At 46.4% G+C, this 27438-nt stretch overlaps 2 protein-coding genes and 1 long non-coding RNA gene across 8 annotated transcripts; 1 reads left to right on the top strand and 2 right to left on the bottom strand.

The window, feature by feature from the left end:
• Window positions 1–16: 16 nt before the first annotated feature.
• Rdh14 (retinol dehydrogenase 14) lies at window positions 17–5121 on the bottom strand. Its single transcript, XM_013155931.3, has 2 exons — window positions 4229–5121; window positions 17–1011 (listed from the first exon to the last, which is right to left on the bottom strand). The coding sequence occupies exons 1-2, from the start codon at window positions 4613–4615 to the stop codon at window positions 394–396; spliced, it is 1005 nt and encodes a 334-aa protein (XP_013011385.2). The 5' UTR covers window positions 4616–5121; the 3' UTR covers window positions 17–393.
• Window positions 5122–5705: 584 nt separating this feature from the next.
• On the bottom strand, window positions 5706–19271 carry Nt5c1b (5'-nucleotidase, cytosolic IB). 5 transcript variants are annotated; one of them, XM_063232236.1, is made up of 10 exons: window positions 19112–19271; window positions 17116–17205; window positions 16665–16838; window positions 15991–16125; window positions 14700–15365; window positions 14400–14567; window positions 13180–13309; window positions 10666–10788; window positions 10099–10283; window positions 5706–6865 (listed from the first exon to the last, which is right to left on the bottom strand). In XM_063232236.1, exons 1-10 carry the CDS (start codon window positions 19142–19144, stop codon window positions 6533–6535), a joined length of 2037 nt encoding a protein of 678 aa, XP_063088306.1. In that variant the 5' UTR covers window positions 19145–19271; the 3' UTR covers window positions 5706–6532. The 5 variants fall into 5 exon arrangements, with proteins under 5 accessions (XP_063088306.1, XP_063088317.1, XP_063088322.1 ...); XM_063232247.1 differs by lacking the exon at window positions 16665–16838; XM_063232252.1 differs by lacking the exon at window positions 16665–16838 and having other exon boundaries at window positions 14700–15278.
• On the top strand, window positions 14804–17544 carry LOC134471911 (uncharacterized). Of its 2 annotated transcripts, none has more exons than XR_010041625.1 (2): window positions 14804–14940; window positions 15574–17544. It is a non-coding gene; the product is annotated as an uncharacterized LOC134471911 (long non-coding RNA). The 2 variants fall into 2 exon arrangements; XR_010041629.1 differs by having other exon boundaries at window positions 14828–14957.
• Window positions 19272–27438: the final 8167 nt, after the last annotated feature.

Here is a 27438-nt window from a genome sequence, read left to right as displayed (position 1 = left end):
AAGAAATGCACGAGAATCTGCATCAGTATATTTATTCCAAGTCAAGAACTGGATGCACACACCAGGCATATCACCCCCACAAAAGCATCAGCATTGCAGAGAAAACACTTAACACTGTAGCCATGAAACTCAGTCATTCGGTAACCCTCCAAGATACTTACTTTGTTATGAGATTTGTAATTATACTCACCCAATTAATATTTAACATGTATAATTCATTAAATTTACAGCTATATTTCAAACACCTTTGCTGAAATTGTCCAACAATAACTTTACAGTAAACGTCAACATATTCTCTAGCAGTGCTATGACAGACAGACCCAAAATTTTTCAAGTAGCGTCAATCCACACCATTCCTGATGTGTGTTTTTGTAAACAGCTCTTACTACGTGGTTACTTTAATATGCCAACCATCACTTCACTAATATCCCAGAGTTTTCTTGCTACAGACTCATCCATGGCTTTGGGTAATAATTCTTCCTCCTTGCAATCTCCAAAGTACTTTCCCGATACACCTTCCACCTCAGGCGAAGAGGCTAAATAGATGGACGTCTGGGCTCCTTCCAGCGGAGTTTTGAAGAAAGCCCATGACACCAAGTTGTAAAGCGGTTTGGCCAGTAGTGGGATGTGGATGTGCCTCCCGAGATTGGTCCGCACAACACCGGGGTGTAACACGTTGACAGTGACGTTGGTACCTTCGAGGCGGCGGGCCAGTTCTCTGGTGAAAAGAATGTTGGCCAGTTTGCTCCGACTGTAACAGAAACGTTTGTTATAGCTTTGTTCACTGTTTAAGTCTTCGAAGTTGATGTCTCCATATGCATAAAGCTTGGAAGAAACCACCACAATCCTGCTGGGAGCTGAACTTTTGAGGAGTCCAAGCAGAAGGTTGGTGAGAAGGAAGTGGCCCAGGTGGTTCACTCCAAACTGCATTTCAAACCCATCTTCTGTCTTCATGTAGGGACACTGGAAAACCCCTGCGTTATTGATCAAGACATCCAGCCGTGGCTCTTCCTTCAAACATCAAAAAGAGAATGCAGCATTATGCACGCGTGTCTGCAAGCTCTCTGTTCATGGGAAATACATTTTAATAAAAAGGAAAGTTGAAACTAAAAGCATTTCAGTTCTTAGCCCATGGGTTTAAGGGCTACTTGAAAGTGCCAGTTTGTTTTGCAGTACAGAGCAGGGACTCCTCTGCAGGCTATTCCTCAAACTGGTAGTCATATCTCACTCCATGCTACTTTTTCTCACTTATTAAAATAATATGAAAATACTTCACAGAAACCTGTCGCTGAGAGATGCAGAAACTGTATCTGCAACTCCATTTCTGGTGTTACGCTTCTGCAACCTGATGATTACAAATATGTGTACCTAGGTGCTAGCAATCTGATCAGATTAAGATCTTTCTTAAAACAGAGAAACAGCAAACTGGGATAAAGCGTTCAAATGATTCCAGATTTCTCCCTTTAAATTCATGTGAACTTGGAAAATAGCAATTTGGACGTTACCATGTTAATCCTGAGATCATATCAAAATTACAATAAATGCAGCTATAATTTCAGAAATTATTGCAAAACACTAAAATTCCACAAAATAGCTTTTAAGAAATTTCAATTGAGAGGAAAGTGGAAAAAAGAGTTCATGTTTAACAGGGGTGTGGCCTTCTGCTTTGCCTTTAACATTATACACTGCTAGTAACTCCATAAGCAAACCAAAGCACAGAGGCTAGTGTCCTGCCCAGTGTCACAGAGCTACTAAGTGACACAATGAAAAAAGTCAGACACTAAGGCATAATCTTCTCTTAATTAGAAAACTAGTTTGGCTAAGTGGAGCTTTTTAAAACATAGCTAGTGTGCAGGTGAGCAAGAGAACACATGCAGCAGAAGAAACGTCAAGATGGTTATTCCCAAACATATTAGTATCAACTCCAGAGGTGAGGTTAAAGTTGCTTTCTATTGATTGCGCTTCTCTAAATGTAAAGGCACTGTGGAAACAAAACAATACCTTAGAAGGCATTTCCTTAAAATTGCGATAAGCAACAAGCAAACTCAGGGATACAAACATGACACTGGAAAGAACCTCATGAGTAAAATAAAAAAAACTAAGTGAAAATTCCGGGAATATAAAAACATAAGAAACAGGGACTCATAAATACGAGGCTCACAATGGTAGGACTAAGGAATGGGTATATAATCAACAAATCCTTAACCTCCATCACGCATTCCTATGTGGAAACCATCTTTCACGTCAATGGGCCTTCATTTAGGGTACTGGCAGTCAGAACTTTGGACTTCTGACTGTTCACAAACAGAAGGCCTAAGACTTAGCGCTCACAGGGAAGTCCTCTCATCCCTTAAATTATGTAAGCTGGTCTTCTCCAGCCCTTTTCTGGCTCCTCTATGCCTCTGGCTGGAAAGAGAAGAAAGGTGTACATTCCAGATGGAAAGATCCAGCGATGACTCATGATTAAATTAATTCCAGGGCAAATTTCAAGCCCTTTTGTCACTGGCCCTTTTGCCAAGTACAAGTGAGAAGAAAAATGTGTTAAATTTCACAACTTTTATCAAAGCCTACCTGTCAGAAGATTACCTATTTCTCATTCTGGCCTGTGTAAGAACTTTTAGGTTTTCCAATAGCCAACTTCAAAAAGAAGGCAAGAATTCACCCATGGGGGGAAGAAAGGAGTGTTCTTTCTCACTAATCCTTTGGAAAGGTTTCCTAAATTAATCATTTCTGAGCCATCATTCTTTGCTTGGCTTGCGTTATTTTAACACTTTATCATTTACTATTTTTTAAATTCTAAGAGATAAAGGCCATAAATACCAAGAATGCCAACCTGTGGGAAGCCTACACTTCAATTTTTTCCTTCTAATTATAGTTACTGAACTTCCGAGCCAGGCAGGAAGGTAAATAAGAAGCAATGACAACTCTGGGTTCCTACTTTTTAATTTGCTCTGTCTCCAGTTCTCAAATTAGCAAAGATATCAGGTATAAAAAGCATACCCAGCCCCACCTATACTTTAATTAAAAACAGGAAGATCCATTTCTATTGCTCCGAAAATTTCTTACAGATTACTACATTTGATAATGAAATACAGGCGACAAGAACAAAAACGCCAGCGCCCTCCAACTGTAACACGATGTGCGAGACACAGCAGCACAAACCCCTACTAGAGTACTGTGGAGCATTTTAAAATCACGCAAGGTGATGGTGCTTAGTATCTCAGGAATTGCCAGAGCCAGGTGGTTCACATCTTGCCCTCCTCTAACGGAGTCATTTCTTTGTAGAACTCACTTTTTAGCAATGAGACAAGGGTGGCCACACCTCCTTCCATCCTAGGCCGGATGAAGGGGTGCAGTGATCAGTAGACACACATTAACACTGGCAATTATGATTAAGAATACAATAAAGGTATTTTTTTCCCTCGGAATTATGTTTTCAAGTAGTTACTGAGCTGTTAAGAAATAGTTAATAGGTCATTTGAACTAATTATTTAATAAGTGAACTTGTAGATATTTCTATTGGCTTAGGATATGAAAAACAGAAAATCTGGGAATCTCTCGTTAAGCTCAGAGATTCCATTTCATACAGGCACCTTTCCTGTGCAATGTCCAAGTCATCTCTGTAAGCAGCCCTCTGATCTCAGTCTCCACGCAGGGTTTCCATACGAGTGGAATACTAGTTACCATCTGCACAAAAGCATCTCCGCTCCCCAACAGGAGTGCAGTGCAGAGGCTAAAGCAATGGACCCCAAAGATACTTAGCCTTCTTACGCCTATTTCCTCAGTTATAAAATGGAAATAGTAATGTCTGCCTCACAGGGTTACTGTGAAGACTAGATGACAACAGTCAAAGGTATTTAATTTCACTTAAAACTCAAAAATGTATCTGAAATGCTTGGCACACAGGGAATGTTCACTAATGACGGGCATTCCGTCTCTCTTCAGGGTTTGGAGCTCGATCACCAAGACTGCAAACTCTGGCCTTTGGGAAAACAGGCCAAAAGCAGGCTAGGGGTGGCGCGGTAGCAAGCGCCACGCCCCACCCGCGCGGAAGGGAAAGCGAGCGAAGGCGGTGAGGTCCCGCCCGGCTGGGGCGGGGCGCGGGCTGCACAGCTCGCTCTACAACAGCAGCACGCGGGAGGCTGGTGCGGGGCTCGCCCCGCGGCCGGGGCCCGGCGCCCGCCCTCCCCTGCTGGGTCCCTCCCGGACACCGGCCTCGGCGGCCCACCTGCAGCAGCTGCCGGCAGAAGGCGCGCACCGAGCGCAGCGAGGCGAGGTCCAGCTCCCTGACGACCAGCTCGCCCGGGCCGGCCCCGGCGGCGTCGTCCGCCCCCGGCCCGCCGAGCTCGCGGCGCAGCTGCCCGGCCGCCTCCTCGGCGCGTGCGCGGTCGCGGCAGCCCATGATCACCCGCGCGCCCAGGCGCAGCAGCTCGGCCGCCGTGGCGCGGCCCAGGCCGCTGTTGGCGCCGGTGATCAACACCGTCTTCCCGCGCATGAGGTCGGCGTCCCCGCCTCCGTGTAGCCGCAGCACTTCGCGCCCCACGAACCGTCGGACGAGCAGCCAGAGCGACCCGCCCAGGGCAGCCAGGAGCGCCGCAGTGGTAGCCACGGCCATCGCCTTCCGGGCCAGCGGCTCACACACCCCGTACGGTTCCAGCCGGCCGGCAGCGCGGGGAACTCTGGGGCGGCCGGCGGTGCTCGCGCGGCTTGCCGGGACTTGTAGTCTGGAATCAGTTGCTAGACCCCAGGGCCCTAAGGAGACCTGCTCTGCAGCTGGGTAAGGAGGCGGAGCCTGCTGCACCCTGCGCAGAGGAGACCATCCCTGTGGGATACCTCATGAACCCTTAAATTTACACATCTATTCATAGGCTGAATTACAAGTGCTGCCTTAGTGCAGAGCACCTTCGCCTCTTGGAGGAAGGCCTGTACTTGGACCCTGAGGATGAGCCTTAAGAGTTTAACTGTGAATCTGCTGGAAAAGTGTGCTTTGGTGGATCGCAAACTTTAGGTCCTATCAGAAGGACCTGGAGGGGTTGGGGTACAGAAGGAAAACATATTCAAGGTCCAGTCTGAAGGTTCCTGCTTGAGAAGGTGTGGGGCAGGGTGGCGAATCTGCACCTCTGACAGCTTCCAGGTGTCGCTCCCAAGTTACAGTTAAGTGGCCACTGAAGAAGATATGGTCATGGTCTTCACAGGAAAAATTATCCTCAAATGATCTTACTAACACTGGAAGAATACAGGAGAAGCATCGTGACAATGTTTTAGACTGGGTTACATCAAATTAGGGGACAGAACTGGACAAAAGATGTGTGTCCAGTTTGGTCTTCTCACAACGACAGCCAGGAGTGGTATGTACAGGCTGGGTAGAGATGGAGGTAGGGGTATGAGAGCCATAGAGAACGTGAAGGCAGGAGGCGGGAGGAAAGTTTTAGATCTGCTGCGTTTCTGCTGTTCAGCTGACATGGTGACCTTAATTGGAACGACTAAGCTGCTTCAGAATGGTCTAAAGGCAGCACCTCTGAGGGAAGGCAGTCTAAGTGACAGACAGGAATGAGGTACATGTTGCTTTTGTAGTACGAACTGAATTTGAATTTTTGTCCCTTCAATTTCTTGTCTTCACATTCTTGGACAAGCTACTAAATAGATTTGAATCTTAATTTCCCTGAATTTAATTCCTCAATTAAAAAGGACAGTAATAATAATCCTATATTGAAAATATTTAATTTGATAAGAAAACGAAGTAATGTGAAAATTATTAACCAGTATCCAGCATAGGGCATACTATGGTCAACAACAAGATTTGTTAAAAATAAAACAAAATGACGACAAAAAGTCACAATGAAATGACAATGAGAAGCCAAAAATACTACACTTCACATCATCAGGTGTTTAGTTCTTTTTTTTTTTCTTTTACTTTTTTACCATGCAAGTATTGGGTCAGTCTGTAGGCTCAACGTGAGAGACTTAAAGAATTAAGTCTGTGATCCCCAAGCAATTAACCCACCAAGGAAGTTTCGAAGGACCTTTCTTGGTTTTGTGTAAGGCCATTTTAGAATGTGCCCTGTGGGAAAAATTAACTGATTTCCAGATGTGCACCATCCAAATCCAGGTGAACTGACATTCTCATTTCCAAGAGTGAACTTAGCCATACTCACTCACTCGTGAAGACCACTCTTATAGATGATGGCTAACAATCCATTCCATCTCCACCCAGAAAAGGAGCCATACATTGTGAAACCAAGCAAGCTTCTGAAACAGCCCGTTAGCTCTCAAATATTCAAACTGGAAACATCCCAAACAATGATTATGCCTTACACAGAAATAGGTGCAGTGACATTCAACAGTGTTGACTGCTTGAAGAGAAGTATTTTGAAGGTAACTTCGAGTTCAAATGTTTTCGAAGAAGTGAAGAGAAAACCTTTACAAAGAAGCTAAGCTGAGGTCCAGTCTTTTGAAATACCTAATTACCCTAGATGTCCAAAAGAGGCGTCCTCTATTGTCCTAGACTGTCATGGTTTGGTTCATTCTATCCCTAACCAGTGTATTTTTGACTGATGCCATAAGGTACATGAGCTGTGATGGTGCCAAATTTCTGTGCCCCTTCAATGTGGAACATGTGATCATCAAAGAAGATGTGGGGCCTGATTTTCACCAGGATTGGACCCTTGGGGGCTCCAGCAAGGAAGAGAGCTTCGTCTATCTCCAGGCCCCACCGGCGGAGGGTCTTCAGCACACGGGCGCCGGAGCTGGCTGCGCTTCTGGCTGTAACCAAGTAGGTCCTGATGGGACAAAGCAACCTTTCATCTTTGGCATAAAACTTCTTTTGCAGTCGGCCCAAATCTTCCAGAAAGCCTTTCAGAGGACCCTACAAATGGAACACATGTCACTCGATGAGTGAAGGGAAGTGACCACTGAATAAGTGGAAGGAAACAACCACTGAAAAACCAGAGGCTTTTAAGAACTTAATAAATACGTACTCCTGTGTGGCATGCAGTGTGAGCTGGCTTCAACACAATTGTAAACCTCTTTGGGTTTATGTGAGTGTATTTTAGGATACGCACCTGTCCTTGCATTCCTGGAATAAACCCAAGACGATCCTGTAATTTGTCAACTAAGCCAAGATATTTTAAGTGTGAAAGGATGTTCTATAAACAATTAAGGACCCTGGATGTAAACTATCCACAGAAAGATGCTCACTCTTAACAAACTCCAGTTGGTTGTCAAAAGTACTACTTTTAAAACTTTCTACATTTTTACATTTCAGCTGTGAAAGTATACTCCTGTGCTAACTCTACCGCTCTGTTTTCACATTTACAGATCTTTATATATCTTCTTGCTTTCTTCCTTTTTCAACCTTTCTAAATACTTAGTTGTATCCCTTGTTGTACAACAGAAAATTGGATCTTGCTATGTAAGCCAATACAAAAAAATTTATTTTTAAATAAGTTAACTTTTGGCATATTTACATTTATTCCTATTTCAAATACACTTGACATTGGTTCTGTGTTTTTATTTTTATTAAGAAACCTTGTGTTATTTCCTTCTACTGGTTATCTTTATGACTATAACCTTTTATGGTACCCACACATCTCTGGTCTGTGAAACTGTGAGTCTGTTATCTGTTACAATGAGAAATGAAGAAATAAGGGTTAATTGGCCATCTCTCTGCTCCTGACTTCAACATGCTCTATTTTTTGTCACCTAGTATCCCCTTGTATTTACATATACATTATTAAACAGCCTATACTTTTTATTGATCAAATGCGCAGTTTTATCCTTACATTTAATCTTTGGCTACTGTGACTGAAGATAGCAGCATAGATAGACTGTTTCACACCACACTATCCCGTTTTTATTAGCTCTATAACTTTTGCTTTGTTAATACACAGTATTTGAATTTTTTTCCCCGTTTCTCTGGTCTTTTAGCTCTTTTAGTATTAAATCTTGTCAATATATCCTATGCCCAGAGTACCTTAGGGCACCCATCATCCTGAGGTTGGCCTGCGTACAGTGCTCATAAGTGTAGAACTATTTCATCTTCACTTGATGATAGACAAGAAAAACTTGATTGTTTTTCTCCATAATATCTTATAAATCATCTTCTGCCATTAAGTGAATCTCTTTAGAAGCTTGAAGGGAGCTTGATACCCCAGCATCTACCTACCATTTATGGTGATGATTTTTTTCTGGAAGGCAGCCCAAAGAATTGTTCATCTTTGAAGTCAAAATAGTTTCAATCTGCCATAATCTCAGTGATTACCATTCTGGCTTTTTCCCCCATCACACAATGTGGGCCTTTAAGTTAACAATAATTTAATTCTTTAATAGGCATTAAAGTTTCCTGATGATTCAAGGATATTTCCCTGCTGTGTATTTTTATATAAACGTGCTTCTTTATATGTAACCCCACCCCACCAACATAATTTTAATGTTTTCTTTTTTTCACAAATTCCACTTATACATATGTTGATTTTTCTTAAGATCTACTTTTGTCATTTTTTTCTCTCTAAAATATTATTTTAAATTCTCATTTCTAACATTTTATCACTTCACAATTTGTCATATATTCTTTGATAATTCCATTTCTGTGTTTCTGATTCTACTATAGCTACATAAATATGTAGCCACAATCGTTACTTATATGGTGGAACTTATGAGGGTTCTTCACTTGTTATATTATTTCTTTCTTTTGTCTTTTTGTCCTAGCCGCTTTGCATATGTTTGATGCTGCTCCTTTTAAAATCAATTTTATTGGCTTAGCCTGCTTTTCCTTGGGACGGTTCATGTCTGGGTAGGCGAAGGGTATTAGAAGATTTGCTTGTTTTCACATTTCGGAGACTTTTTGTCTGATATCATGAACACAGACTGCTGAGTGAAGACATAGTTCTTGTGTAAACATTTGTTTCTGCTTTCTCTGAAGTGTAAATGTCAGAAAAAGCAAGTAAATTTACTTTCTGAAAGTGAGAAGTATACATATCAGTGCAAAATTGTAAGTTTTTTTGTGGTAATACTGGCAAAGTTGTTGTAGTGATTGTTAGCTCAAGCCACCCTGGTCACAGTTTGTTTCTGAAATACAAGGGATATAGTTCTTGTTGCATGTGAGTACTTTCCAATAGGGAGAAATGGAGAGTACTGAATTTATGTCATTACATTCAGACTAGGAAGCCATCCCATCCTCTTATCTATTTTTCTTATATTTTACACTTTATATATTTGTACATTAGTAAAAGTATGTACTTTATAAATAAAATAAGGAAATATTAGGAAAGTCACTGAAATGTATGATGGAATGTAATTTGAACATTTGCAATCTGCCAGAGATGTAGAAAGTTTTAAAAATATTACTCCAAACCTAGTGACAAGAACACCTAGACAATCTGAAACAGCCATTACTTCTTTTGAATCCATCAGAGAGCTCAGATCAAAGGGCAGCTACAGAGCATAGAACCTGAGACAATCACTGGGAAGATTCATAGAATAAAGATAAGTGATCCACCAGTTCAGATTCTGTGTGGAGAACGTTGTTGACATTTCAAATTTCCTTTGGTTCAGAAGCTTTAGGATTCATTCATTTTAGACCTTGATTTTAATACTGCAATACATAGGTGTATCCCAAAAAAGCTAAATATTTACTTTCAATCTGATTAGGTGGTCATAGTTGTGTTTATTTGAGGCTCATTATGTGATTCAGAGTCAAGCTCTGAATTTTCAGACTTCCTCAATTATACCACATCTTTCTTGACTTTGTGGTTAAGGACCGAGAAATCCTACTAACGATTACTAAAACTATTGGAAATGACCTTACTATATGGAGAACCAATAATCATAAAATAGCTGATTAGTAAGCTGTGTCAGCTCTGCTACTCATAATTTGGAGGAAATATACTCATTATTACGGGAAGGACAGTTACAGAATTATTTTCCAAAAGCTGTTGGCAACAAATGCTTCTAAGGAATTCATGAATGATAGAATTAAAACTTCAAAGACAAGATAGTGAGGAGATGCATTCCTAAAATAATTTCAGAATCCAGCATAAAGAGCTAGTATCTATATGTTGGAAAATAGGTAAATCAAAATTAAGAGCTTTTGGAACCTACCTGAGCCAGAGGCTTGTTCTCAAACATGCTTTCATGTTGGAAGAATTTGTCCAGCCCATGCTCCTTGGCAATATGCTCAGACTCATCTGAGAAGAGGACGGCGTCTCCATCAAAGGCCACGCGGAGCTGGGTGTCACAGTAAGCCATGTCTCTGGCTCCATCAAACATTGTCGCAGAGGCAATTCCTGAGTGATCAGGGGGACTGATTCATCCTCATCTCAGAGCCATGGGTTTTAGTTTCTTCTATTTAAAACAAACTAAAGCTCTCCCCACCCTCAATGCTGCTGCTGAGCTGTTAATGGATAAAGGAACTCCTGGGCACCACCACACACCCCAGATTTCTATCAGTGTCTCTGCCTCCTAAGGGATAGGACTGCTAGATGGGCTGCAGGACAATCATGATGGATGCCCCCCCCCCAGGAAGGTCAAACCTCAGGGCTGCCACCTGTGCAGACACCAGACCAGAACACACAGAACATAACCCACATAATCCTACAGGAAACCTAAGGTAAGCAGCCATTAGTGCAGACCCTGTTACTAGCTGCAAGGATAAAACCAGATTAATACCTTCTTGTATTGCCTCTTGTACTTTTTCAGAATCCGCGGAAAGATACAAGTTGGTAAGATATGCTTTCAAATAGCCAATGGGGCTCTTCCCACCAGTCAAACAGAAGCGGTCAATGAATAACCCTATTGTCAGGAAAGAGAGACTCTGTCATGGCTGAGATTAAAGGCAAAACACTGTGAATCCTAAACAAAGTTAATTTAGGAATACCGAGTGTGTTTTTATATCCAAGTGAGTTCATGTGTAAATCTAAGTGAAAGTCCCCTTAGAAAGAGTTGAAGTACCAGAATCACTTTCATCGCATCGGTACTGAAGAGATCCTCAGGTACTGCACATACCAGGGTGGGGGTCTAGTGAATTCCAGGGTATGCATGTGTTCACACAGTCCATGCTAGTTCCTCTCAACCACTCCGTGGCAGGTTTGTACCCACTGCAGAGCCAGGCTCTGACCCAGAAAGATCTGTCAGGCACTCTGGTTCTCACCTACAGGGCACACCTGAGCCCATGCATCTGCTTCCTATCTGGACTGGAGCAGGGTGCCTTCTCACTTGCTGAAATGGTGTTAAAGTGTGGCTGTATGATTTTTTTTGTATTACTTCAGTAACTACACAATAAAAAGTAGTGATAGGAATTGAACTATTTTTAAAAAACAATAAAATATCTAAAACTGTAACTTTTCTGAATTGAAAATGTTAATATCATCAGCAGAATCAGTATTTGAATATTGCTGAGAGCCTTTCAAATCAACAGCAATCAAAAATACATGGGTTGCCAATAAGAAGTTTGTAAAATAGACACCCACATATGTCACAGATGAAAACATAAATGGCTACCAATTGTCTAGGAAGTAGTTTGACAATATATGTCAAGATTTTTTAGAGGTTTTATCTTTTGACCTAGGACTCATTTGTTTTTAGCTATTTATCCTAAAGAAGTAAAACTGATATTTATGCAAAATGAGCATAGCAAAACATGTTCCATGTGATGAGAACAGATTGATAAAATATTCTGTATCTAATCAAAGACTTTTCCAGATATTGATCGATCTCTATCTATCTATCTATCTATCTATCTATGTATCTATCTATGGTAAACTGGGTAGTTATACATGATATACATGGACAACTGAGTGGGATCACTTGTTCACAATGCTGGTTTGGGCCAAGGAAGTAAGGAGGAGCCACGGACAAGTAGAGGAGGGTGTGTGTGCAGTGGTGTTAACAAAATACTCTCACTGTTCACTTAAGCCAGTGTTGGCCATGTGTGATACAGAAGTAGACCGTACATCCTGGATTACTATTTTAATGATCCTGAAAATACTTGATGACACTAGGACCTCAGAAATAATTAAAACAGTGTCCCCCTTCTCAAGGAGATCATAGTGCATGGAGAAGTTAAACATGTAAAGAGTTAATTATAACATAACAAAGGCCACAGCAGAGGGAGTTACAAATTCCCTTCAGCACCCAGAAAAGGGAAATAACTCTTCTGGGAGAAAGGCTGTTAATCTATAAAGAGAGCTGTGCTCATGGGGGAGGATTCAGAGTCAAACAACTGACTCTGTAGATGCCCAGCCTCAAAGCTCTGATCACGCTACAGGATAGACATACGTAAGAATCTGTGTCTTTAAAGTAACAAGTTTCACTTGTAGGGCAATTATCATGTGATACTCAGCTATGCTCAGTCTTTTGTACACATATTCTGCTTTGACTTTATAACACTACAAAGCTATATTTTTAAAAAGTAAAATCATTAGAAGTATATTTTTGTAAGGAACCAGCCTTATAATTAAAATCGTACAAAATCAAAACATAGCAGCTCATAAGATAGTTTGATTATTTACAAATACAGTCAATTGAAATGTGCATTATTCAAACCTGATTTTGGTGTCACATATCCAAAAGACTGGGTCTGTCACTTAGAATGCCTGTGTCCTAAATAACAAGTCAAGCATCTCATAGTAGAAAAATGAAAACTTTAAGAAAAAGTAGCACACTGGTGGAAATGCTCTGGAGATAGAGTCAATCAAATTTTCCATGTAAAGCAATAAGACAGTTTTCCTGGCATGAGCAAAGATTTGATGTGTGGGAGAGGGCAGCTGGGAGAATCAGATTTTAAGAGTGGAAGGAGCGGTGAAAACCTTTAAACCCTTAACATGGATCTGCGGTGAGCAGGAAGTTTGATCACACAGAGAAAGCCTCTGGGTTGACAGCTCCTTGAAGTCAAGTTCAGAAGTGAAAAACATAAAACAGAGAAATATATGGCAGGACCTGGGATTAAGACTTTGAAACTCACACTTGACAAGTTAAATCCAGAGCTTTGAGCCCAACTGTGTGCTGAAGTTAAAAATGAACATGGCCTTTCTTGTCCTGACATAGGCAAATAAACATTCCACACGCGGAAGGGGTGTCAGTATCAAAGACGCTGCATTGCTTAGGCCACAGTTAGCAAAATAACATGGCTTCTCTCTTCCAGAGCTGCAGGCTGGCCTTCCACATGGTATTTATTTTACTTACCGTAGTGATTGACGCTGTTTATAAGCCTCACTCCCACTTGGGCATGGTTATTAGTCATCAGTACAACATCAAATAAGTCCTGTTCATTAGGGTACAGATCACGCAGTCTAGCATTGACATGATGCAGGGCCTGTGGGTTACAAACAAGAGGGGTGTGAAGAGGGACCCAAGGTGGGCCGGGAGGCTGCTGGGCAGCGCCTCCTAGGGGAAGATGGAGCTCAAGGAGTCCACTCGGACACCAGGCTCCTTTCAGAGAGGGCTGGCCCCTCAGTCCCACACTCTGCAGGGATCCCAGGTCCCCTGAAGTGGGCAGAGTGTGGAGCTGGGGGGCCAGCCCTGTCTGAAAGGAGCCCTTCAGTTTACTAGACTTATCTCAAGGAAGGAGGTACCGAGAAGGACGACACTAGCCCTTCCAGGTTCTGTTTGCTTTTATTTGTAAAGTCTGCCTTTATTGATCATCTGATGATCATTTGTCAGAAACGGGGACTGCTTCAGAAATGCACATATCATGGCACTGCGCCACCCTGGTCACGATCCCCGTCCTCCCAGTCTCTCAGCATAGGTGCTGCAGAGGGGAGCACTCTGCTGACATCGTAAACGTTGGTTCCTGGAAATTGCTTTGTGGTTTCCTGTCACGCTTCTGCCACGTCCCACAAGTACTTCTGCCTCAGGACTTTCAGAGGTGTCGGTAATTTTTTCATGGTTCTGATGTTAAAGTATAACGATTGTGTATGAGGGAGGGGTTTGGTTAGAAGGGAAACATGGTTCAGAAAGATCCATGTCCCTAATGGTAGCTTAAATTTTCTTAGTCTGCTACCAAGTTCATCCTGTTTCGGTAAGGCCTACCATCTCTAATACCCAAGATGGTAAACTCATGGCTGTTTCTTTGCACATCTTCAAGGGTGAGAGCAGAGGCTTTCACTCAGGTCTAAGGACCACAGTTCCGCTAAGGGAGGCCTACACCCCAAATCTGGGGCTGTGGTGACGGCCCTTCCGGAGCAGTCTCCAGGAAAGCACACCTAACAGGGTGCAAGGACGGCCAGAGTCACCCAGGAATTATCAGAACAGGTGGCTGCACTGCTCTCAGGGTTGGCCAGGGTCCCTTTGGCCAGCCAGGGCCCGCGGTGGACAGCTTGGACGCGGAGGAGGGCGAACCAGGAGGAGAAAGAAGGGAAGAGGGGAGGAGGGAGGAAGAGGAGGAGGACCAGGACGTCAAGCACCTTGACAAAGCGGAAGGCGGGCCCCGGGGAGAGGACCACGTTCTCGTTGGTGAGCTGGTACTCCATGTACTTCTCCAGACCTTCCTGCTCGTAGATTCGCCTGTCATCCACCATGTTGAACAGGGCCCGGGAGGAGACTGCGATGGTGATGGCATGCTTGGGCTTGGGCTGCAGAGGACAGGGAGGAGGACCACCAAGGGACAGGTCAGGAGCGGAGCGAGGACGAGCCCAGCTCCAGTGGGCCAGCAGACCCACCTCCCCCTCCCCCCCGCCCCGACACCCCAGGGCAGGCGCGCTCACCGGCCGCGGGCGCGCGCAGCTGGGGATCTTCTCGTACAGCTTCTTCACCGAGGACCAGTAGGCCTCCTCGGTCTCCTCCTCCTCGGCCTCCTGCTCCGTCTCCGCCGGCGGCGGCGGCGGCTCGGCCCCGCAGGACATGTGGGACCTGGGCGGCCGGGGCTGCAGCTCGGACAGGCAGTCCTGGTCCAGCGAGATGGAGCCCGGGCCTTGCGCGTGGCGCTGGCCATACGCGCGCCACTCGGTGGGCTGCGTCCCCGGGTACTCGCGGGGCGGCGGGCGCGTGTCGCGGGACTCGCGGCACTCGCGGGGTGGTTGGCGCGTGTCGCGGGACTCTCTGGACTCGCGGGGCGGCGGGCGCGTGTCCCTGGACTCTCGGGACTCGCGGGGTGGCGGGCGCGAGTCGCGGGACTCGCGGGACTCGCGGACATCGCGCACGATGCCTTGCGCCCAGGCCTCCGGGTTGTCATACATCTTGCCGCGCCCGGGGGGGTCGAATTCCGAGGCAGTGAGGGACCTCGAGTCGAGAGGAGGCGTGATCGCGGGGGTGGACGTTGGCGCGGTGGGCACTAGCGGCGAGGGCTGCGTGGACAGAGGGGGCGGAGGTGACTCCTCGTGATGGCTTGGTGAGGCCGAGGATGTCCGGGAGGTCGTGGAGCTGGAGGGGTGCTGGGCGGGAGGAGAGGAGCCAGGATGGATTGGGGTCTTGGAGGGGCTCGCCTGGGCATGGCCCTGCTCCAGCAGAGCAGGAGGGGAGGAGCTGCCCAAGTGGAAGGAGCCGTTCTACAGCAAGGGCCTTCGCTAAAGCCTGCAGGGAGTCACCACCACGCGCAATGCTGCGCTTCTGTTTTCAGGGTTATTTCCCTTGTCATTGCAGAGACACTCGTGGTGCGATGATTGGGCAGCCCTGGCTGGGATGGACGCGTCACCTGTGAATCCCTCTTCTCCCCCACCCTCTGCGGGATGCCCTCTCTGCGTCTGCATGCGATCCAAGTGCTGTTTTGTGTGGACCTCGCCATGCCTCCTCCAAAAGCCAGGGTTAGCGTTGGCTGAAGGGTAAAAAAGGAGGCAGGAGACCTTGCCCAGCGCCTAGACCTACAGAGCTGGGGCACAAGGCTGAGCAGCTGTCAGTGTGCAGCGCTGGGCGGGGCTGCGCCTCAGCTTTCTCGGTGGGGAGATGAGGCTTAGCTGGAAGCTCTCACACTGGGGCGTGTGTCAGACAAGGCTGGTGCTTGGAGGGGGGCCTGGCACCCCATCGTCTCGCACCCTCTCCTCCTGTCACCGCTAGTACTACCTTAGGACTGTTGTTCTTGCTTTTGGACTCCTCTGCTGCAGGCCTATCGGGTGGGCTTCCTGATGTGCGGGACCACTGTTGTTGCGGAAGTTGCCCTCGAGAGTTGGTCTTCTGGACAGGTGATTCTTGGGATTCCTGTCGAGGAGAGAAGACATCTGGGGTATAATTCCCAGCACCCACGCCATCCCGCATGTGCCTTTCTTGCAGTGGCCAGGCCAGGGGAAGCAGCGACAGCCACTATGCAAAGGCCTCTGGCCTCTTAGGTCCTTAGTTTAGCCTCAGACCTCGTGTGCCCCTCTGATTCTGGCCGGAACCTAACTTCCATGAGAAGAAACAAAGTGGGGACTCTCCTAGAACATCCAAAACCAAAAACCAAGTGTGGCAGCTCGTGTTTTTGCACCTGTGGTTCTTCTCTAGACATCATTATGGCGGACCATCTCCTCCCTGGGCCTATGTCCTGCCTCAAGGATGAGCTTATTCACAGAGATAAAGACCTGTCACGCTCACCAGACTGCAGAGGAGTGGCTGCTGGCCCTGACCGCACTGTGGCAGACTGCAAGGTTCTGCACCCTCTCAGAGGTCATGGGAGGAAGTGAAGGAGTTTCCATGCCCATGTCCTCTCCCTCCCGGGGGGCCTGTGGCTACCCTCCCAGTCAGCCCTGCAGTCTGCTCACCCTGATCATGGAGATCGGCTGGCCCTGCTCCCACCAAAGGCGCGTGTGAATATACACACGTGCCATGCGGTAGGGGCCAGCTCCCCCAGCTGCACAGAGGCAGCGTCTACACGACAGGTGACCCCGCGTGGGGCAACATCTCAGCCAGTGACTCGGATTGCCTGCATGCCTCATCTGAAAGATTGTGCAGAAAACGGTCAGTGCGAAGGCTGGATTCCCCTCCCGCCCTGGTCTGCACCCAGGCGGAGGGGACCTGGGCCTGCTTCTATGCTGCTGACGCTGTAGAAACCAGGGCTGTGGACTGGAGGGGCTTCCCCACGGTCCCTTACCCTCCTCCTCAGGACACAACTGTACCCAGTGCAGGTCGCAATGAGTCCCCATCCCCGGGCATTTTTAGGGTGCCCTCTGCTCTGTAATTCGCTCACCACAGCTGCACAGAAGGTCGGCTCACCTGACTGCCCACACGGCTGCCCGGTTTCTCAGATTCCCGTCTTTTTTCTGAGTCTATGCTCTCTTTAGAGTATCGCGTCCCAGGATCATTCTTAATATGGAAACAAAGGGTGTTTGTTCATGTCTAATCTCAAGGGCATCAGAAAGCTTGAGTCTGGGAATAAAAGGGTAAATCTAGAATTTGTCTTTTTGTCTATATTGTAAATAAACTTTAGACTTTTTCTCTCCTAACAAGTTAAAAAAAGTTATAATCAAGAATTATGCAAAAAATTCATCTAAATATGTTGGCTTATAGTTTCAAGGCAGGAAGCATTTATCATTTAGAAATGATAACGGAAGAAATACTACTGGAGAATTTTCCAGGGCTCAGCATGACTTAGCATTAAATGTGAAGTTGTTTACACAGAATAAATTTTATTTTGTCCATTGCTCTGAAGATTGTTCCTTATGGAACTGCTGTCATAGAATCATAGCTGTTTCTGTCTGTTTTCCTGGTCATCACAACCTTGGTGTCCCCAGTACCCGGGCCTCACTAGCATGAGTCTGATTCTTTAAAGCAAGGAGCCCGGTCCTCCTGGCGGACCTGGCTTCTATTCTTACATCAGATTACTCTCAGTATCCAGACCAAAGAGGGGCTTGTACGGAAAACTGAATAGGAGACTCTGTGACTTCTGTGTGGAAAGCTATTCAGTTTTTTCCAGTTTTAATGGAGCAGACCCTTAGTTCATGGAAGCACTATTTCTGACTCAGTAGCATCTGTGTGATTCAGTTGGTGCTATCCTTATTTATTTACGTAGCTAGTTTGAGTTTTTGAAAAAGGGTCTTTACTATGTAGTTCAGGCTGGCCTCGAGCTCACTGGGTAGCCCAGGTTGATCTCAAACTCAGGATCCTCCTGCCTCAGCCCTAACCCCTGGAATTACAGGTGTACGCCAGCACACGTGGTTTAATGTTTTCTGTTTAAGGAGCTCAGTGTTCAGGTCAGACCAAAGTCCTCTCAGAGCCATGTTCTTTCACCCATTTATGCTCTATAACCCAAACAGCTCAGCAGTGTTAGCCATATGAGAATGGGATTGCAGAGAGTGACTTGGTTGCTGGACTGACTGGAGGACATTTCCAGCACCCCTCCACACTCGCCATACCCATCACCCTGATAATCTGTCACTGCTCACTCCAAAAGACACCCTAAATCTACTTCTTCTCCTCCATGCTTCTCAATGCCTTGATCCAGCACTTAGTACTCAGCTTTAGATGTAGCGTTTTGATCACGCCAAGCCTTGAATCCTGCTTACTTCTGGGTCTGCCTACTGTGTTATAAAATGTAAATTTAGTTAGGCTTTTTATTTCCTTGATCTGACAGACTAGGGCCAGGATGACGAAAATTTTAGAGACAGAATGCCCAAGGTGCAATCCAAAACCCACTTATCATCACAAATTAAACTAGAATATGGAGGTTTTAATTCAGGAAAAAACAAAACAAAAAACCTCCACAAAATTAAATCTTTTGTTTTCAAAGAAAAACATTGCAGTAGGCTTGCCACCGCTGAGCGGAGCGGGGCTTTTGCGACTTACTCCTGCCTGCCTCCTGTTTATACGTACACCTCTTTCTGTCAAGTGACATGGCTTGCCCAAGTGCCACCTTCACAGCCTTGAAACCACCTCTTCCCCGACCATGTCCAAAACTCAGCGCACTTGCACATCTCTCTATGTCTCTTGTGTCTGCCCTCTGTCCAAGGCTGCACCTCAGCAGGCCTCTGAGCTTGTCCTTTTACCACTAACATGGGTGTATTGCTCAATAACTGCGAGGTTGTTGGATTGACTTACACTACACACGTTCATCTATTTTTCACTACTTTAGCTCCTCATCTGTGTCCCTCTACATATCACCATTACCTGAACTGTTACTACTGTCTGCCCAGCATTACAGAAGTAAAGGCTAGACCGATGTGTGTATTTCCTAGGCTCCTTTGTAAGATTCTAGGGCATTCAGTTTACTAACCTTCTTTTTCTGTTTCACGGATGTTTGACTCATTTCTTAAGTACGGGAATTCCTTTGTTGTTATGCAGGTTTTACCTCCCCAGCTCCATTTCGCCTTCTGTGCTCGGCCTAGGTCTCCCCTGAGAGGTCAGATTGTGACATCACCTGTGATGTGATTCCGTAGTAACAGACTGACTCTGCGGGGTGGGCGGGGGGAGACTATGGTTTTGTTTTTTCCAAAGAGTAATAATAATACTTCATATCTGAGTACATTCTTATAACGTTTCTCTATTATAAATAATGTTTCCTATGTCCTTTTTTAAACCAAAGCACAACTTCCTTCACATACAGTCTTTATTTCCATAGTTACTGGTGTATTCAGATCTTATCTAGATGATATCCAGCGTGGCTTGGCCAACTCAGCACCCTTAATTTCAGCATACTAACTGGCTTTCCAGTCAGGATTTATGACATTAAATGACAACCCATTAACCGATGATTTTAGGCTTCACATCTGAGAATCATGTCAGAGTCTTCTTTTTCTCACAGGCCATGTCTGCTCTGTCTTTAGAATACATCCAATTCTGTCTGCCCTGCCTCCCCACAAACACCACCACAGCCTTGTCTTAATTATCCCCATCAGCTCTCACCTGGGCTCCCACTCCCAGTGTTTCCTGGTCTGTAACCTTCATCTGGCTTTCTTCTTATTCCTAGATTAAGTTTTCACCTATTTATTTCCTAAGAGTGCATTTCTTTCCTGCCTTGCGGAGCAGCACTGGAGAGAAAGATAGTTGGGAGCAGGGTCTGTGTACCTTTTCCTCTGCTTTCCTACTTCCTAAAACAGTAACTGGGAGGTACTTCACAGTGAAAAGCAGGCTACAGAGTACTATATGTTTTTTCTTTTATTTTGTTCAGGTTTCAAAATTTTTATTAGTTTATGTTTGCAGTACTGAATGATGCCGTTCCTCGGTAGAAGCTGGTTTTCCTATGCAATGCAGCTGAGCTGTCCCATGGGTAAATAACTGTCATGTGGAATAGGACTCAGCAACATACAGGAGAAAGCATGAGTATGCACAGTCACCTGGAAGGCTCTTCAGGGGATTGTGGTAAATTAACAGAAGACCAGGGTATATGCTCTATGGGTCCATTTGTATAACATTATTAATTTTTTTCAAGACATGACCTCCTCAAGCAGTTCAGACTGGCCTCAAGCTCACTATGTAGCCCTAGCTGGCCTGGAACTTACAGGGATCCCTCTGTCTCAGCCTCTCAAGTGCTGGGATTAGAGGCATGCACGGGACTACATAATATTTATGCAATGACAAGACTGGAGAAGCGGGTGACAGGGCTGGATCCTGGGACGAGGGTGAGGACCAAGTGGCCACAGCTACATGAGGGCAACACAAAGACCCCTGTGGTGATGGGCACATTCTGTCTGCAGATGCGGTTTATCATCAGCAGCGTCCTGGCCTCTAAGTCGTATTATAGCTTTACATGATGGGATGGGCAAAAGACAGTGTGGTCACTCTGCAGTACTTCTTACGGTTGCCCATGGGTCTGCAGTTATTGAGCAAATACTTCTAAAAGTTCAATCAGGAAAAGCCGCCTTGTCAGTTCTTACCCCTGGACTTTCCTATTCAGAGGCCTAAAGTCTGAATGTCTAGCTAGTTCCCAGAGGAAGCTGGTCCTGCTAGACTGAGCCCACTCTGATAATACTTGAACTATAGCGATGAGAAATTCATCAGTCCCATTTGAGAATTTTCAAGCCGTCCTTCGCCCATCTTAAATGTCTGTGGGATAAAGCCCATCGTGAATGGAACTGCCTTGAGGACAGAAGACTGGCCTGAGTGCCTGTGCCTGTCATGGAGCCCCGTCTTTGCTCAGGCAAGTCTGGCTGGGCTGTCGGCAGTGGCCAGCAGTAGTTGTGCCCTCTTCTGACTGCCTCACTAGGAAAAGGATTGTCCACACTATAGGTTGACATGCTGGACACACTGTACTGTTACAGAGAGCTAAAGTTCTCAGTGTCCAGTCCACAGTTACGGAGTCCCTGGGTGCAGGACTCAGGTATCAGCGCCATATGCATTTGGCTGGAGGCTAAACCCTCACCCCTCACCTTCTGAAGTACATAGCTTTCTCCTTTGTCCTCATTGCCTTGGGTCCATTTCCCAAGATTCTACACAGGACTGGGCAGGCCCTCTTTAAGAAGCTGGACTCCTCCCTAGGGACCCCATCTGTCCTTTGTTCCTCCCTTGCCTTTATCTCCTTTCTGTCAGGGTTGCTTCTCAAACACTAGGTACCTCATTATCCCATCACCCTGGGCCAAGTCTTCATCTTTTTGGTGGGTTAAACATGAGCCTCCTCATCAATGTCTGCACTAGTGTACATTCTTACTAGGGTCACCAGAAGGATCCTTCACTTAGAAGCCAGGAGAAGGATCTTTCTAAAACATGAATGGGCTTTTCACTCTATTTAAAACCCTTTGTGGGGAATCAGTGTTTTTCTAAGAAACAGTTACAGGCTGCTTAGTGCGATACTCAAGGCTGCCTGTGGCTTACTTTAACCTCCACTGTTTCCAAACCCTCATGTGTGTGGACTTGCTCTCACACAAGGACAGCAGCCTTCACACTGACCTTGAAATAAACGTTACCTTTTGTGAAATATTTGGGCCAGAGATTGTGATATAATTGTGGCACAAATTCTTGTCTGGCAAGTGCAATGTCCTGAGTTCAATTCCCAGTACCAAAAAAAAAAAAAAAAAAGACATATAATTAATATGTATTTACAGGTGCCACTCAGGGGTTTTTATTACATTCGTAGACATATAAATAACAGAACCACAGTCGAGTCTATATATTCTCATCATCTCCTCATGAAACCCAGCACCTTTTAAATAGTACCCCCTTACTGTGCCTCCACCAGTCAGACCTAAGTGGTCACTGGTCCACTTTCCTCACACCCTGTTTTACAGTCCTTTCTTTGTACCATACCTGAAAGCGTTCTGAACTTTGCATGCGATGACTGAGGCTCAAATCCCACCTGTGTGGTCAACAGGTTTAGACCATCTACTTAACTGTTGTCAAAATTAGAGTGATTTTATGTCTTGTTCAGATAGGCTGTGGGGGAACACCATCAGTACTGTTAGGGGCCAAGCCCGATAATAAATAGGCATTAACTACCATTCTGTCTTTGAAAATTATGAATACAGTTTGAAAAAGGAGTGGCCTATAGCCAATAACTTAGCAACTTCACACCACTGTAGAAGTGACCACGCTTTCAGACCAAAGTGGGAACACACGGACTAATGTGATATTTCAGATGGAAACTGTCTTGGAAAACTTTCCTGGCTGGTAGTGGAATGGGTCGCTTGGGGACTCCCAAGTCTGAGGGTGGTCAGGGTAGGTGCTCCTCTGTGGAGCCTCGCAGAGCGTGCCGTGACAGGAGGCGCTCAGGCTTTCTCCTTGCCCACGCTGCTCGGGGTGACTGGCTGTTTAGCTCTGGTTTCTGTAGGACTGCAGTTCTACCTCCATCTCCAGGGCTCCAAACTACACCCAATCATTGTCTCACATTCCCGACCCACACCTGGAGGGCTGGGCAGGCTCCTTAGTGTCCTCAGTTGAGCATATCCTCAGGCAGGAATCAAGGTGTGACACGGAGGGCCTTTCCCTGAGGCAGTGAAAGGGTCTGCTCTCAGGCTCCTTCGGGCTGTGGGAAGAATTCAGGCCCTTCTGCCTTGGCCCTGGCGTCCAAGTCCCTGAATGAAACCAGGGAATCCCCTGAGGCCTGCTCTCTAAGGGGCTCTTCCCCTCTATCTCAACCGCAGACCTCTGCACCTCTGACTTCTGGTACCGGGGAGAGAAATCCTTGGTTTTGACGGGCTTGGATAATCAGGTTATGCCCATCTGGATCATCACAATTCCATTAAATCAAAGTCAGTTAACGAGTAAATTTCATTCTGTTGGACAAGGCCTTTTGCCATTAGGGTAAGGCAATCCTTGCAGTCATGTTCTGTTGTGTTCCGGTGGGAGAACATTACACACAGGTGGAAGTCATTGAAGGGGCCATCTCAACACGCTTTAGGTACACGCATTTCGTTGACTGTTGAAGTAGGGAGCTAAGTGAGGAAAAGTCAGGCTTCCCGTCACTGACCATCACCATCCGTGTGCACGGAGGAGGAAAGGTCATACATGCCGCAGTGTCCGGGTCCATCATGAGGGCCCAGTTCATGACTTCGTGAGTCTGGATATTTTTGGAGAAGCGTATCCTTTCTCCTGCACCTTTCCGAGGTCTGTGATTATCCAGCAGGCAAAGCAGACCTCAGAGTACCCTAACACCTCAAGTAGAATTTACACCATCAAATATTTTCTTTGGAATAGCCCCAAAATTAAATCTAAGAACCCCTGCTAACTTGGCTCCGTGGCAGCATGCTTGCCTAGCATGTGCAAGGCCCTGGTTCAATTTCAAGTATTAAAATGAAAAGGGTGTATATCTTTTCTAGTTCCTGTAAAAACCTGGAGGTAACTTGGGAGTTAAGACTACAAAAATACCTGAGACAAGAGCATGTGTCCTGGAGTCATTTGATTTTGAGTTGAAACATCAGCCTTGCTACAACTACTTGTTTACGTCTGTCTTTTGAGTCTACGGCATGAGGGCATGAGTGTTATGACGCCTGGGGGGATGGTTTCTGGGTGGCACAGGGTTTGTGCTCAGACCGACCGGCATGCTTTGTATCTTGTGGTTGAGTGCGTGTGCACGCATGCGTGTGTATGTGTGTTAACTTGTGCCTGCCTGTATTTGGCTTTCATCAAGGTGCTGCTGGGAAAGTGTGAGCTCCATCCAGAGCACGGGGCAGGGAAGGGCAGAAGACTTTATCCTGTCGGAGAGCTGCTGCCCCGGGAAGCCTGGAAATCTTCATGAAATCATTGTACATGAGACTCGTTGCATAATTTTTCTCCTGTTACCAAACAGTGTAGGATGACACAATTTGCCTAAAGCTACAAAGCAGACATTAGTAGTACCCAGATTCTGACTCCATTCTGTGTGCTGAAAGACAGGGCTGCCTCTCCTGCAGTGGGCCTGCCTCTTGACCCATCTTGCCAGTAGGTCAGTTTGGAATCTTGGCTAACTGGATCACAGTACAAAGAGGTGGACTCTGTAAGTTGTCATTGTTTCTAAACGTAAGCTCGCTCTGCTTAGATCATGTCTCTGTGGGTCTCGGAAGATGGTAAGAAGCAGCCTTGCATAGCAATCCTGTGTGTAGCCTGCGTGCAAGATGCTCCTGCCACACACTAATAAGTGGCGATTCCTCGACCTGCATTCTGCCTGCAGGGCCTCGTTCTGCAGCAGGCCCTTCTTAGACTGTGGCTGCATCAGCGCCCTGTTTATAGAGGCTGAGGTTGCAAAGAGCAAGTTCTAGGAATGTTTTCCAGAGAGAAGAGCAGGCCCAGACCTCACGGTGAAGAACGACTTGTCTTTGAGATCCATGGCTCTTGATTCAGGGCTTTCTGGTTACCCACATGATTCTGTGTTTACCACAGAGTCAGAGAGCTCTGTGGAAACTGGGATAGAATGTCCTGGAAAGATTAGAAGACAATAGAATAGTGACAAAAACCTGTAATCTAAAATGTGAAATAGACTCTGGCAAAGGGACCTCACATGTAGAGATATCCTATAAAACATAAGGCTTCAAAAATAAAATGCTCTTTGCTTGCTGTGTGGACTGAGGATCTGAGGTTCAGTCTCTTATGTGTAAAACAGAAATTAAGTGCGTCTCCTCATCTCACAACTGTGCCATAAAACTTCAGCGCTGCTGAGCAAGTGAAGCACATAGACGGTGCACAGGAAGCCATGTTTCTTTCCCCGTGCTGGGAATGGAACCGTGCTGCAGAGATGCGAGGAGGATCCTCACTCTGCATGGGGTTGCACCGCCACCCAGAATCCTTGAGCAGACAACTGGCATTTAAAAATATCTGCCGCTGCACAGGGAGCAAAGGTCAACTGGAGATGGCCAAGGGCTTGGAAAGTGGGCCAGTTAAGCACAAATTAGTGACCACTGTTTCATAAAGGTGAGGGAGCTTGACCCATGGAAAATCAATGTCTTGTTCTCTTTAAGAAAATTATGAGAAGTTTTTTTCCACCTTTTATTCAGCTGAGCCAAAATAGTCTATTTTCACTTTTCCCCCTCCATCCGGCCTTCAACACTCACTTTCATAGGTAAAATTAACAAATGATCCCATTTTTCCCATTAGCAGCAGCCATTAGCAGGAATGTTCAACACTCACCAGCATCAGCCAACCCCTAATTAGCAGATGCTGCCCACCCCCCCTCCTGACAATGCTCGCCTTTCTTCCCGCAGCCCGCGGCTCTCCGGAGAGCAACACGTGTGGAACTCCCCTGCTCGCCCCGCTCTGCCTCACATCGTTAATCAACTTCTTATACCTCATCTGCTGGGGGAGAGCCGCATTTCCTGCTCCAGGCCAGCGGGCTGGATGAGGGCTGAGGAGGACCAGCTCCTGTGCTCTCCATGGAGCATGAGCAAGTGTGCCTGCAGAGCTCTGTATTCAAGTCTCCTCAGAGACACTCACAGAGCGACCTGTTCTGTGCAACCTGCTCTGTATGACACACCAAGTGTCTGCTGCTGGAACCATGTAGAAAGATGCCTCCTGGGCAGTGATCTTCATGGTTTTTATCAGTTTTCTAGGACAACCTACATCTCATAGGCACCAAGGGACCAAGGGATATTCCCTACCAGATGGATTTTAAACAAAGAGAGACAGACCAACACAGAAAGCAGTATGAGGCATCTGCACACAGGCTCAGTGGGCCCCACGTACTTGCGTTGTCACCGTTAGCCCCGCACGGTGACTTCTTTTTTCTCTAGGCAGCAGGGTCTCCACGATGACCAGCAGCAGGCAGGCTGTGGCCCAGGAAGGAAGCAGCAGGCAGCTCCTATCTCCTGCACTGTGCTACCGACTCCTTCCTGTCTCTGAAGGTCGCACAGCTTCACATCCTTTTTCCTGGTTTGTAAGGTAAAAAAACGACGGTGATTTCACAGGAGAAAGGGCACAGGACTTCGAACTGGCTGGTGCAGTGGCTGACCCGGGACAAGCACTCGCTGGACACCCTTTCCCGGCCCCTGCATGCTGACTCACCTGCGGAAACACAAGTCAGGGACACGGCAGGGCTCTCTCTGACCCCCAGGAGGGAGGGCCCTCACTGAACGCAGTGCCCCAGGACAAGAGACTCAGTCTTGTTGCTTTGTTTTCCTTACTGTTTCTTTTTTTCTTTAAATCTGAGCGACTTCTTGGCAACGGCCCCACTGGTGGTGAGAAAATATGTGTATTTGCTATCTGAGGAGCTAACAGTTTGCTCCTAGAGTCCACTCTGTCCCCTCTGATTTTGATGTGACCCCGAGCTCAGTGCTGTGGCCCCTTGGGGCAGCCCATCTCAGAGAGGAGCTGAGGTCTGTCTTCCTGACAGTGACATGGACTTCGGCAGCATCCTTCAGCTTCTTGAAGTCTGGCTTGCGGTTGGTAATCTTCCCTTTCTCCTCTGGTTGGTCTCCTTGGCAGCCCACATCCTCTCCCTCCTTAGTGACAGACGAGCTAGATCCCACTTCTGCGCTTGTGCCCCCGCGGATGTCCTGCTGACCTCCCAGTGCCAGGGGAACAAGCTCACATTTTATCTTAGACCGCTGAATCTTCATCCCTGTCATATAATGTCATCGCTGGCGTGTTTTGTCTTAGTTTCCCTCATATTCTTCAAAATCAGCTGATTCAAGACCAAGGTGGCAGAGGGGTAAGCCGCCCAGAAAGCCTCGTGGAGAGCTGCTGTGCAGACGCTGGAGTACGCAATGTCAGGAAGACAAGCAGGAGGGAAGGGGGTCTCCCAGGCCAGGAGAATCTGAAGAGTGAAGTGAAGCCATGGAGAGTGAGGAGAGAAACTTCAGTGGAGAAGGAGGTAGCTGGCAGTGCCCTCCTCTCCTGAGGTGGGACTCAAGCCTGCAGCCCCGTGGTCACAGTGACGGTGATGCTGGTGACGCTGGAGGCCTCCACAGAGAGACGAGGCAACGGAGTGGAGCAGTGGGCATGAACGAGCATACTGGCAGTGTGGAGGGCTCAGTGCTCCTGCAGGGGAAAGCAGAGCCATCTTGGAGATGATCCAGCTGAGGTCAGAACTCAGAGCTTCTGCTGCAGGCCCCATGTAGTGCTCCAGCTGGGCTCAGATCAGTAGAAAGCGCTTGGGTGACTGAGCAAAACGAGTCTGGCCTTGGCCAGGAAGTGCAGGCTCCCTGAGAAGATCCACTGCTCTTCCAACAAGCTGCTGGCTTCCTGGGATAGACCAGCAGGACT

This window comes from Cavia porcellus, unplaced genomic scaffold (genome assembly GCF_034190915.1).
Source record: "Cavia porcellus strain 051 isolate PalLab524CR breed Dunkin Hartley unplaced genomic scaffold, mCavPor4.1 scaffold_1, whole genome shotgun sequence".
Lineage (NCBI taxonomy): Eukaryota > Metazoa > Chordata > Mammalia > Rodentia > Caviidae > Cavia > Cavia porcellus.
Note: the sequence above shows the minus strand (reverse complement) of the source record. Positions and strands in the feature narration are given on the sequence as shown.

Bases quoted from the DNA above. Each gene is read 5' to 3' on its own strand.
- Nt5c1b (XM_063232226.1), bottom strand. From the start codon at position 17,045: ATGGGGACTCATTGCGACCTGCACTGGGTACAGTTGTGTCCTGAGGAG. The intron at 14,568-14,699 runs GTGAGCGCGCCT...TGTCCTCTGCAG, and splicing joins GCTGCGCGCGCCCGCGGCCG to CCCAAGCCCAAGCATGCCAT. The intron at 6,866-10,098 runs GTAGGTTCCAAA...TTCCATTTGTAG, and splicing joins AGAACAAGCCTCTGGCTCAG to GGTCCTCTGAAAGGCTTTCT.
- Rdh14 (XM_013155931.3), bottom strand. From the start codon at position 4,615: ATGGCCGTGGCTACCACTGCGGCGCTCCTGGCTGCCCTGGGCGGGTCG. The intron at 1,012-4,228 runs GTGGGCCGCCGA...TGATGTTTGAAG, and splicing joins TCTGCCGGCAGCTGCTGCAG to GAAGAGCCACGGCTGGATGT.